Source organism: Bombina bombina, chromosome 5 (genome assembly GCF_027579735.1).
Source record: "Bombina bombina isolate aBomBom1 chromosome 5, aBomBom1.pri, whole genome shotgun sequence".
NCBI lineage: Eukaryota > Metazoa > Chordata > Amphibia > Anura > Bombinatoridae > Bombina > Bombina bombina.
In genome coordinates, this window is record NC_069503.1 from 840922889 (window position 1) to 840936228 (window position 13340).

The 13340-nt window shown below is 37.3% G+C and overlaps 1 protein-coding gene across 1 annotated transcript in view; it reads right to left on the reverse strand.

Annotated features, from left to right (window-relative positions):
• ABHD3 (abhydrolase domain containing 3, phospholipase) overlaps positions 1-13340 on the reverse strand; it is a 334056-nt gene that overhangs the window by 308799 nt on the left and 11917 nt on the right. Inside the window, exon 3 of the mRNA XM_053714971.1 lies at positions 2853-3035. Within this exon, the coding sequence (XP_053570946.1) occupies positions 2853-3035 (183 nt within the window). The remainder of the gene's footprint in view (positions 1-2852; positions 3036-13340) is intronic.

Consider the following 13340-nt stretch of genomic DNA (forward strand, 5'->3'; position numbering starts at 1 on the left):
GTTTTGACAGACTTGTTATCCATATAACCAACATGAACTATCAGGGTATATCTGTGAAAAACAGTCAAAATGCCCTTATGTAAGAGGTGGCCTTCAAGGGCTTAGAAATTAGCATATGAGACTACCAAGGTTTAGCTTTCAACAAAGAATACCAAGAGAACGCAAAATTGATTATAAAAGTAAATTGGAAAGTTGTTTGAAATTACATGCCCTATCAGAATCATGAAAGTTTAATTTTGACTAGTCTGTCCCTTTAAGCACAGGAACTTTCATTATAGGTAGGGATACCACAGGCACAACCAGCAATGTCAAATACTGAAATAAAGATAAAGGAGTTATTTGTAAACTATTTAATACACTCCAGCAGGTAAAATTGATCATTGGAAACAAATTAATGGGAGAAAATTAATGGTAACATGTCCCTTTAAACTTACTCAGACCATCAGTCTCGGCTGAGGGATTGTAGGGGCAACTACCTTTGGCCTGGTATCCTGCCTGGAAGCCTCATATCCTACCTTTTATCTTTGCCTGGTTTCCTGCCAGATATTCTACCTTGTATCCTGCCTTTTATTCTGACAGATATCCTGCAAGATAACCTGCCTGTCGGTATCCTAACAGATTTCCTGCCTGGTATTCTGCCTTGTATCCTGCCTGGAATCCTGTCTGCCTGCCTGATATAACTCTCAGATATCCTTCCTGGAATCCTGTCTGCCTGCCTGATATACTTCTCAGATATCATGCCTGGTATTCTTCCTTGTATCCTGCCTGGTATCCTGTCTGACTGCCTGATATACCTCTCAGATTTCCTGCCTGGTATCTTGTCTGCCTGCCTGATATACCTCTCAGATTTCCTGCCTGGTATCCTTCCTTGTATCCTGCCTGGTATCCTGTCTGCCTGCCTCATATACCTCTCAGATATCATGCCTGGTATTCTTCCCTAAATCCTGCCTTATATCTTGTCTGGAATCCAGTATCCTACCTAGTGTCCAGGCTGGTGTGAAATATCCTGCTTGGTATCCTACTGTGAATCCAGCCTTATATCTTGTCTGGTGTCCAGCCTGGTTTGCAATATCTTTATTGGTGCTTATTATCCTGCCATGTGTTTAGTAACCTGTCTGTTGTCCAGGTCCAGTATCTGCCTTGTATTAAACAGTGCCCTGCTGTGCTCACCTATGCTCTGTCTGGGCTGATTACTCATTACCTGACCTTAGGATTGGCCTTTACTCTCTTTCCTACGTGGTGTTTTGTCTTCTTGAAATAAAAATTTCACTGTATTCCTATTCTCATCTCTTGGGGCCAGTTGCTGCTTCTGAGTTCCACTCAACAAACCCTGACCCTTACGGTGTATTTTGTTCCTGTTTTTTAAAGATAAGCATAGTAAAATAATAAGAATTTAAAAATGTACTGACAGTTTCCATTCAGATCTCCCCTTGCTATGGTAAAAAAATATATATAATTTCTAAGCTCAACAACATTGGGAAGATTATTTGTGAATATTTGTACTAAACAGAACCAAAGGCCAGAGATACAGGAAAGTGTGGAGTATTTGTAACATTTTATTGCATCCATGCTCTGTCAAGTTCTTACATGATATATGTCACACATCATATGACCTCATGTGACATAATATTAATTGACAATGATGAAATAGAAGGAAAATAATTATTCAGCTTTATAAAAATAAATTAGTGTTTAAATATCACAGTTGAATTGTCTACATTACAGCATAGCTGTCATTAATCTTTCTCTCTTTATCTCTTTTACGGAACATGCTCTTCAGCTAATTAACAGTGAACAAAGATACTCAGTATAGATTATATATTCATATCCTCTTTAGCCACAATTCCACACTAAACCCATAACCCACAGATATGAGGAGGGATGAGCTGCTCTTTACTCCATATATTATTGCACTAATAATTTGAAGCAGAATATAAATGCACTCTTGTATTGGAAATCAGTGTACTCTAAAGTCTCCAATCATCAGGACCCACTAACAGGCCAGATTGTAAGAATATGTGAACTATAGTACAGTTGAAATAATGATTTAATCAGTAACCATGGTTACCAACCTGCTCTTATCCAAGGTAACCCTTGAAATCTGTCGTGTTAGTGGTTCCTGGGGACTGGAATTGGTTAACCCTTTCTCTAAAAAACATTCTCAAGAATCAAACTAATTTCACTAAAATTCTCTAGTGCAGGCCTGTTCTTTGGGCAGGGCAAGAAGGGTACCAGACAGGATCCCGCACTTTGGGGAGCTACAATGTCAGGGCTGAATGAGATGGTGAAATACACATATTGTATTTAGTTTATCAAAAAAAGTCCTTATGATATCAGGAGATGTAATATATAGTGTTATTATTTATATACAATAATATTTATTTATAACAATGAATGAACGGACGGGGTGGGCTATACAGGGTCAGGCAGAAGTAACGCCCCTTTTTCATGAGCTTGTAGACGTAACGCCATTTTTTTCATTGTTCCAGTTTTCCTGAAATAAAATGGCCCATTGACTAACAATGAGTGATTTGATATAGATTACAAGCTTATGAAAAAGGGAAGTTACGTCTGCCTCACCCTGCATAGAAGGCAGGGCATACAGAAAAGGTGAATAAGACTAAGTGGCCCCTTATTTTGTCTTTCCCAGGGCCCCGCAAAAGCTAATGGTGGCTCTGCTGTAACAGTTTTTTGAGTATTTATTTACAGTTCCTAAACATATTAATGAGGTCTGTCTTCTTCAGCAATAGTACTCATAACATAGAGAGGTTCCCCTTTGCATGCTTGTGAGCTTCTGAAGGTAATTTTCCTGATAATAAAACCTTTTTAATCAGTAAATCTGTGTACACTACCTGTATCCAAGTGCTTCACTATGCTTAATCATATGGAGGATATATGATTCCCGGCTTGTTCCAGTGAGACCAGGCAGTAAAATGATTGTAGGTCTAGTGCTGGGGTCAGGGTAATGTGTATTTTCATCATTATTGAACCAATCCAGAGAAATCTGTCCTTCATCTGCTGTTTTAATAAGTTCGCTGTAAGACACAAAATAATAATAATAATTCATTCCTAAGAAAAAGTTAATACACAAATTAAGTACCTGGGTTAAAATAAGATACAATGCAGAACAAGGTTTTGAAATGAATAAACGTTTGTTTAAATAAAAAAATATCAAGTGATAATGTGTTAAGATCTATTTCCTATTGTTTCTATTTGACTGCTTAGGTAATTTGCAACATTTTGAAAACATAGGTTACAAATGTTTGCTTTTATTTGTGTGGATCAAAGAACAAAATTATGTAGACAAAAACAAGAAAAAACAGCCCTTTAAAAGAAGCACATATCTAGAGTCCTATATAACATTGCATTTTGCAACAAAGTTTGTAAATATATATATATATATATACACACACACATATACAGTCATGGCCAAAAATATTGCCACCCCTGCATTTCTGTCAGATAATGCACCACCTCGCCAAGAAATCTGTTACAATTAGAAATGTTTAGGTATTCTCATGTTTATTTCTTTTGTGACACAAAAAAGTGGGTTGAAAAAAGCCAAATCTGACACATTTCACGCAAAACTCCAAAAATGGACTGGACAAAACTATTGGCACCCTCAATTTAATATTAATATTTGGTAACACACCCCTTGGAAAAAATAACTGAAATCAATTGCTTCCTGTAACCATGAATGAGTTCCTTACACCTCTCTACTGGAATTTTGGACCACTCTTCTTCTCTCCAACTGCTCCAGGTCTCTCCTATTGGAAGGGATCCTTTTCCCAAATGCTGTTTTGAGATCTCTCCACAGGTGCTCTATGGGATTGAGATCTGACTCATTGCTGGCCAGTTCAGTATTCTCCAGCACTTTGTCTTAAACCATTTCTGGGTGCTTTTTGTCGTGTGCTTTGGGTCATTGTCCCGCTGTAAGACCCATGACCTCTGATGGAGACCCAACTTTCTGACACTGGGCCCTATAATACACCACAGAATTCTTTGGTAGTCTTCAGATTTCATAATGCCATGCACACAGTCAAGACATCCAGTACCTGAAGCAGCAAAGTAACCCAAAAACATCAGTGAACCTCCACCATGTTTGACTGTAGGGACTGTATTATTTTCTTTAAAGCTTCATTTCTTTTTATGAAAACAGTAGAATGATGGGCTTTACCAAAAAGCTGTAATTTTTTTTATTGTCTGTCCACGGCACATTCTCCCAAAAGGACTTTGGCTTCCTCGGGTAAGTTTTGGCAAACTCCAATCTGGCTTTTTTATGTTTCTGTGTCAGCAGTGGGGTCCTCCTGGGTCTCCCATAGCGTCCCTTTTCATTCAGATGGTGACGTATAGTGCAAGCTGACACATTTGTACCCTGTGCCTGAAGGTCAGCTTGAATTTGTCTGGAAGTTGATCGAGGTTATTTATCCACGATTCAAACAATCATTCATTGCAAACTTTGATCAATTTTTCCCTTTCGTCCATGTCCAGGGAGATTAGCTACAGTGCCATGGGCTGTAAACTTCTTGACAATGTTGCACACAGTGGACACAGAACATTAAGATATCTGGAGATGGACTTGTAACCTTGAGATAGTCCAGGCTTTTTCACAATTTTGGTTCTCAAATCCTCAGAAAATTCATTGCTGTTTTTTCTCTTCTCCAAGGGGTGCATTATCTGACAATATTTTTGGCCATGACTGTAGATATTTTGTGCTCATGACAGACTCCTTAACTAAATGTTTTTTAAATATTATGCTCTATCTGAATAAATAATATTTTGTTCACATCCATGTATCTTTTAACATAAAAACCCATCCATAGCTTGACTCTAAATTAGTAAATTTATGTACACTTTTCTTTTTGTTAGTATTGATTATTAAAACACTCCTTAAAAAAATAAAGCTTTAATTACTGCATCTGTTTGCAACAACAAGCAATGTATTGCTATCCATTCGGTGCTAGATTTTTAAAACTCTCATTATATAAGATTTAAATCAATATCAAGTGTTGGAAAACAAAGTGAAAAATTAAAACACACAGTATTAAAAGGGACATGAAATCCAACATTTTCCGTTCAAGATTCAGATAGAGAATACAATTTTTAAAAAGTTTCCAATTTACTTCTATTATCAAATTTGTTTTGTTCTCTTGTTATTCTTTGTTGAAGAGATACCTAGATAGGTAGCGTGCACATGTCTGGAGCACTACATGACAGGAAATAGTGCTGCCATCTAGTGCTCTTGCTAATGTATAACTTTGTTGCAAAACTGCTGCTATATAGTACTACAGACACGTGCACATTCCTGAACTTACCTTACTGCTTTTCAACCAAGGATAAAAAGAAAACAAATACAATTTGATAATATAAGTAAATTGGAAAGTTGTTTAACATTTTATAATCTCTCTGAATCATGAAAGAAAAATTGGGGGGTTTATGTCGCTTTAAATTACAGAAAATGTGATGTAAAAGGTGAAACATTGTTATTAAAGTGACAGTACACTGTAAAATTGTTTTTATATGAATGTATTTTCAATGACTTGTTATACCAACTGCAGAGTATAAAATATTTGAGAAATTGCATTTTTCGGTTTATTTGTGTATATGAAGTAGCTGGTTTTGTGCTTTTAAACCACAGCCTATAACAATGGGTTGAGCTTCGGGTAATATCAGATCTCATTATGTTATCACTTTGTGTACACACACTTGCTTCCATCTTATATTTGTCTAGAAAGCCAAAGCTCAATACATAGGGGCCTATACATCAAGCTCCGTACGGTGCTTGAAGCGCCGTGTTTCTGGCGAGCCACCAGTTATGAAGCAGCGGTCTAAAGACCGCTGCTCCATAACCTGTCCACCTGCTCTGAGGAGGCGGGCAGACATCGCCGCAATTAAACCCGATCGAGTGCGATCGGGTTGATTGACAGCCCCTGATCTCGAATCTGCAGGGGGCGGCGTTGCACCAGCAGCTCACAAGAGCTGCTGGTGCAATGCTGAATACAAAGAGCATATTGCTCTCTGCATTCAGCTAAGTCTGTCAGACCTGATCCACACTGTCGGATCAGGTCCGACAGACCTTTGTTAAATAGGCCCCATAGAGAGAACAATGGAAAATTATCATTTTATTACTTAAAGGGACATAATACTCATATGCTAAAATCACTTGAAACTGATGCAGTATAACTGTAAAAAGCTGACAGGAAAATATCACCTAAGCATCTCTATGTAAAAAAGGAAGATATTTTACCTCACAATCTCCTCAGCTAAGCACAGTGAGTTCTGTGTAAAAAGTTATACTTCACCTGCTCCCAGCTGCAGGTAAAAAAAAATAATAATGAAGAAATGAACAGCAGCCAATCAGCATCAGCAGTGCTGAGGTCATGAACTCTTTTACTGTGATCTCATTAGATTTTACTTAACTCTCACGAGATTTCATTGTTACACTGAATAGGGAAATAACATGAGAGTGCCGAGGCTCATCCTTTCAGCTGTCCCGGGACAGACATACTAATATGCTGCTTAGAAATCCTTTACAATGGGATGTGGCTACTGAGGAACTTTTGAGGTAAAATATCTTTCTTTTTTACATAGAGATGTTCAGGTGATATTTTCTAGTCAGCTTTTTACAGCTATGATGCATCACTTTCAAGTGTTTAAACATTTGGGTATTATGGCCCTTTAACTAGCATGCCCCCCACCGAAAGTGTAATCTCTTCTGCTGGCTGTGTATACTAACGCTACTTAATAGAATATACTCAAGTATAGAAACTTTCAGTATAGGTTCAGATAACACAGGCTAAATCAGCTATTTCAAATGCTAAAATAGGTGTAAAGGAGCTACTTGTAAACAATTTAAAACACTCCAGCAGGTAAAATGAATCACTGGGAACAATTTAAAGGGGAGACATTTTTTGTGTGAACTGTCTCTTTAAAGGTACATCAAACACCTTGTACTTGCAAGACTTAATTTTTCCATTAATGTAGTAAATTAACATACTAATCTAGTTTAAAAAAAAAAAAGAATCTAAATACAACAGCCAATACGTATTTGTTACTGGAGTAATTATAGCACAATTTGCATTGATTTTGAGAACCCTTTTTAAAAAGCCTCTTATTTTCACTCCTCTGCTGAGTCAAGTTAGTAACATATACAGTATCTCACAAAAGTGAGTACACCCCTCACATTTTTGTAAATTTTTTATGATATCTTTTCATGTGACAACACTGAAGAAATGACACTTTGCTACAATGTAAAGTAGTGAGTGTACAGCCTGTATAACAGTATACATTTGCTGTCCCCTCAAAATAACTCAACACACAGCCATTAATGTCTAAACCTTTGGAAACAAAAGTGAGTACACCCCTAAGTGGAAATGTCCAAATTGGGCCCAAAGTGTCAATATTTTGTGTGGCCACCATTATTTTCCAGCACAGCCTTAACCGTCTTGGGCATGGAGTTCCCCAGAGCTTCACAGGTTGCCACTGGAGTCCTCTTCCACTCCTCCGTGATGACATCACGGAGCTGGTGGATGTTGGAGACCTTGTGCTCCCACCCTTCCATTTGAGGATGCCCCGCAGATGCTCAATAGGGTTTAGGTCTGGAGGGCAGTGGTCGTCTTGGAGGTGTGTTTGGGGTTGTTATGTTGGAATACTGCCCTGCAGCCCAGTCTCCTAAGAGAGGGGATCATACTCTGCTTCAGTATGTCACAGTACATGTTGGCATTCATGGTTCCCTCAATGAACTGTAACTCCCCAGTGCCGGTAGCACTCATGCGGGCTCAGACCATAACACTCCCACCACCATCATTGACTAAAGGCAAGACACACTTGTCTGTACACCTCACCTGGTTTCCGCCACACACGCTTGACACCATCTGAACCAAATGAGTTTATCTTGGTCTCATCGGACCACAGGACATAGATCCGGTAATCCATGTCCTTAGTCTGCTTGTCTTCAGCAAACTGTTTGCAGGCTTTCTTGTGCATCATCTTTAGAAGAGGCTTCCTTCTGGGATGACAACCATGCAGACCAATTTGATGCAGTGTGCGCCATATGATCTGAGCACTGACAGGCTGGCCCCCACCCCTTCAACCTCTGCAGCAATGCTGGCAGCACTTATACATCTATTTTCCAAAGTCAACATCTGGATATGACGCTGAGCATGTGCACTCATCTTCTTTAGTCGACCATGACGAAGCCTGTACTGAGTGGAACGTGTCCTGTGAAACCGCTGTATGGTCTTGCCTACCGTGCTGCAGCTCAGTTTCAGGGTCTTGGGAATATTCTTATAGCCTAGGCCATCTTTATGTAGAGCAACAATTCTTTTTCAGATCCTCAGAGAGTTTTTTGCCATGAGGTGCCATGTTGAACTTCCAGTGACCAGTATGAGAGAGTGTGAGAGCAATAACACCAAATTTAACACACCTGCTCCCCATTCACACCTGAGACCTTGTAACACTAACGAGTCACATGACACCGGGGAGGGAAAATGGCTAATTAGGCCCAATTTGGACATTTCCACTTAGGGGTGTACTCACTTTTGTTGCCAACGGTTTAGATATTAATGGCTGTGTGTTGAGTTATTTTGAGGCGACAGCAAATTGACACTGTTATACAAGCTGTACACTTACTACTTTACATTGTAGCAAAGTGTAATTTCTTCAGCATTGTCACATGAAAAGATATCATAAAATATTTACAAAAATGTGAGGGGTGTAAATGGGATTATACAGTGATTCAACATTGGCCTAAATTCAATAAAAAGGTATTTTCCTAAAAAACATGTGGCACAACATTGCAATTAAAATAAAAAATAAAAAGAAGAAAAAGAAGAAAATGCATTAGCCCTTAAAAGGACAGTCTACAACTATAACAACCTTAGCCCATAGCTACGATCTCTTGCTGACAATTGTATTGAACCCCTGCATCCATATTTTCGCTTATTCACTCACCCACATTTTTTCAAAAGAAGTTTATATTTCATGATTCAAATATGGCCGCCAAACTCCTCCCAATAGCATCTTATCCTACCTTATAGAGTGGTTCTCCTTCCCTATAACACTCATGCACGGAGCACATAGTGACGTCATAGGACTCTAACACGCATGCGCATAGAGATACAGCTTGAAACCGGAAGTCTGTCAGCATGTACACATGTGCTCTAGTTAATAATGAATTTCCGTCCTTTTAAGGGACCTGATAACTGTAGTTGGGAAACACTGGTTTTCTCAGTGTTATATACAGGAAACTGCTAATTTCTTTAGTAAACTGCCACAAGTTTTTGGCCACTCATAAACTAATGAAATTACATGCAGACGTACTTTAACATAAACATTTATTTATACCTGATACTAGAATTAAAGCCACTATATAACAAAATATAGCGACACTGCCACAAAATTCATAAAAATATTTATAAGGAATGCTGATAAATTAAACCTGCAGTTAACTTGTATAATAATTTTTTATCGTTTGGTTTATCACTGATAACTTAAAGAAAAATTGTTTTGACAGTGATGATACAATATGAGATGTTGTAAACTCTCCTGTTATATGGTATATTGAAACACAACATCTTTGCACATTTTAACCAATATCACCCAATTACACTGAATGAGGAATATTGATTTATCTCTTTTTTTTTTAATAAGATTTCAGTTTTCTTAGAAAGGACAATCATGTAGTATGTTTCCTCAAAGTATCAATACACAGTAGTATAACAATGACCAAAACTGATGCAAACAGAGATAAAGTGCATTAGAAACATTATGAATTCATATATAGGAAGATTAAATATGCCTACAATTAAAATAATAGACTTTTAGTCAATCGTTGCAGACATATAGGTGACTAAAACTTCGTGGGCACAATATTTATCAGTTGCAGACAAACGAAAATTGAACAAGCAGATGTTATAAAAAAAAAATGATTAAAGTTTGTAGGATACCGACATTAGGATTAAATATTGTACAATTTATTTCATAAGTATGTCCAAATAAATTAATTATACCAATTAAAAGGTTATCTTTTTAGATCGCAGGCTGTCAAAATACTTACATGACATAATAAGGGGTACTTCTGATATTTGAATGCGGCAGAAAAATAGAGATAAAGTTTGGTTCCGGATAATTGGTTTCCAGTGACGTTGCGCATGCGCGAAGCACTGAAATCGCGATACAGTATTTTAATCTGTGATCAATTTTCTATTGGACAGTTGAAAATAAGAGAGTGGGTGATGTATTGGGTAGGCGCAGCGGAGCGGCCATTTGTAACCGTCTGAATATAACTTGTCATTGAGAGTAACTCTGGATGTGTAGATGACTCGATATGGTTGCAGGGGTGAGTAATGAAAATCGGAAAAGATTCTAACAGATGGACAAAGGTTGGTCTAAGTGTAGACTGTCCCTTTAATTTTAAATGAGCTGTAGATTTTTCTGACAAACTTCAAAATGAATTTCAATTTGCCTGCCCCCTGTATCATATGACAGCTATCAGCCAATCACAAACTCATATATGTATACACTTTGACATACTTAGTAGTAGCTGCTGCCTTAGAAAAGTGTGCAAAGAATACACAATTTGATAATGGAACTAAATCAGAAAGTTTCTTAAAACTATGCTCTGTTTGAATCATGAAAGTATAATTTTGACTTTAGTGCCCTTTAAAAAAGCTCCCTGTATAAATCAGTCCACTGCAACACATGCCCAAAAGAAAACTTATAAACAAAGTAAAGTGAAAGAAAAATAAAACAAGGCAACCTAGTAAGCTTTGAAATACTGAGACAGTTTCTGAGATGTCTCTTGTTCTTTTAAGTAAGACTACTTTACCATAACCAACCAAATACTTTGTTATAGTAACAAACATTTACATAAATAATTTTACAAGCGAATTCCCTGTGTAATTATTGTTATTCCACGTTGCTAGTGGTTTTTCTTTGATTACAAGATATCATGTATTTGAGCACTTAACACAACTATATGTTAATATCAGGAATGGCTACTAACAAAATGACAAAAAGATAGGTGAAGCGAAAGACAGTGAATTTACAACATGATTTCGCCATTACAACAAGGCTTTTCTGCACCGTAACGCCTGATTAAAAGTCAAAAGCAATGACTAGCTTATAAAGTCTGAGGTATGAACTTCCAAGTTTTAAAGTAGTTTTCAGAGGTAAATTACATGAAAAGATTGCAGAAATAACCATGAAAATATATTACTACACATTATTCAAATTTTATTTTACGACTTCAAAGAGTTTCCTTCCCAGAGTTTCAAATGAACAGAGTCACAGCCAGCTCCTATTTTAGCAGTGAGCTTTGTCATATAACAATGCTAAATATATATTTATGTACACACAGCCTATTTACATGTTCCAGTGGATTCTAAACAAGACCACACAGGATATATGTTTGTGTAAAACAGAAAACTAGGCAGTGTTCTAGATTCCCTGCTCCTTCTTTATGTGCCTCCCTCCCTGCATGATCCAAATCAATCAGAAAGCAGGTCTAAGGACTCAATAGAAGGCATCTGTGTATTAGCACAGTTATATGCTTATTGTTATATAAAGAACACAAAGTAAACCTATCTACCTTCATGTAATGAAGCCCCATGCTCTCATGGTGTTACATTATTAATGCCTGGCCTAAAAGGGAGTGGTGACTCCTTTTTCAGAATGCCGGATAAAGGCCCTTGTGGTATTTAGTAGGATATTAAGCTGTTTTCACCAAGGATTGGCCTGTTTATGATTTGCAAGCCCTTCATCTACCAGACTGTCTCTAGTGTTATGGTACATGAGAAGCCTGCATTAATTCTTGTAACATTTAGCATACTTAATTGCATGTTGTGTGCTTTTCTGATATCTTTGCTCCTTCTTCTGCCTCTTTCCTGTTATTTATAAACCCATTTGTCTTTATCACTATATGAATGTGCTTTCCTTGTTGTCATTCTCTCTTCCCCTCTGGTGCTGACCACATTGGCCCCAGCCTCTTAATCTCCTAGAGTCACTCACAAGTCTTACCAGCTATAACAGGAAATTAGTATCACTATGGTGATAAACTTACAAGTTCTTAAAGCAACATACCAACATGAACTTATTTTAGGATCTATAGCTACAAGATAGTTTGCAAAGTATTTTTAACCCCTTAAAGGGACAGTCTAGTATAAATTAAAATCTCATTATTCAGATAGAACGTTAATATAACTATTTTTTATGCATAACTGGGGAATGGGTAATAAAGGGATTATCTATCTTTTAAAACAATAACAATTCTATGGTAGACTGTCCCTTTAATGACCATGGTGTACCCAGTATGTCGCCAGTCGTTAAGGGATTGTCTTGGTATAATAGTGCGGGTCTTGTGATAAGCTATTAGACCCTCCCTCCCTCCTGCAGGCTTGCTAAAATTCAGTGGTCTTACAGCTGGTGGCGACACCGCACTATTAAAAAAGTCACCCCCATGGAAAGACCAGCGAAGTACAGGGTACGTCGCAGGTCGTTAAGGGGGTAAAAAGATGTCTAGACTTTTTTCAGCTCTAAATTTTTCATAGAATCATTTATGAGGTACAACTCTTGGTGCAATTTAAGTTTCTGATTGGTGCATTACAAAATATTTGAGATTGCCTGTCAATACAGTACATACACAGAGTGTACTCACTAATTACTCTGTGTATTCACCCACATCAAAACAATGGACTTAGTTAGCAGCCTTTTTAAGAGCAAGTATACTGCAAACTTACTTTGGATATTATCCCAGTTTTATACATCCCCAGTGTAGTTTCCTCTGGAATATCCATTAAAAATCCCTGTTGTGTGATGGGTCATTATCTGTAATTTTTATGTTGTTCATGTCACTTTGAGATATACAGGAAGTATTTCTCTTTTTAATGACAGCCTGTTCCTCTAGTTAGAGAGGGAGCTGAGTTCCAGGATCCTCCAGTCCCTCCTGAGCACATGCACATGCAGGAAACAATGACTGCTCTCACTTGCAGTGCACTTCCTATGCTGCTAGAATGTAAAAGGATTGCAAGTCTTCTTGTGTGCTTATTCATCCATTGGTTACGTCTCATCTCTTCCTGTCATTAAAAAGTTTGCAACTATTTGGTTTCCCAAAGTCACAACAAGCATTTTCAACAGTGCTTTTTAGAAGAAATATTTCAGTTATATTTACATTTTAAATATTTATATTTGTAATTAAATTGTTAATATTTTCATAATAAGATGTTTATTTCCAAAATATTACAATGTAACTACTATATTCATAGAATTTTTAAGTAAAGCTATAAATTCAGAAACAATAATATATGTCATTATTGGCCAGATTACGAGTGGTGCTTTAACAG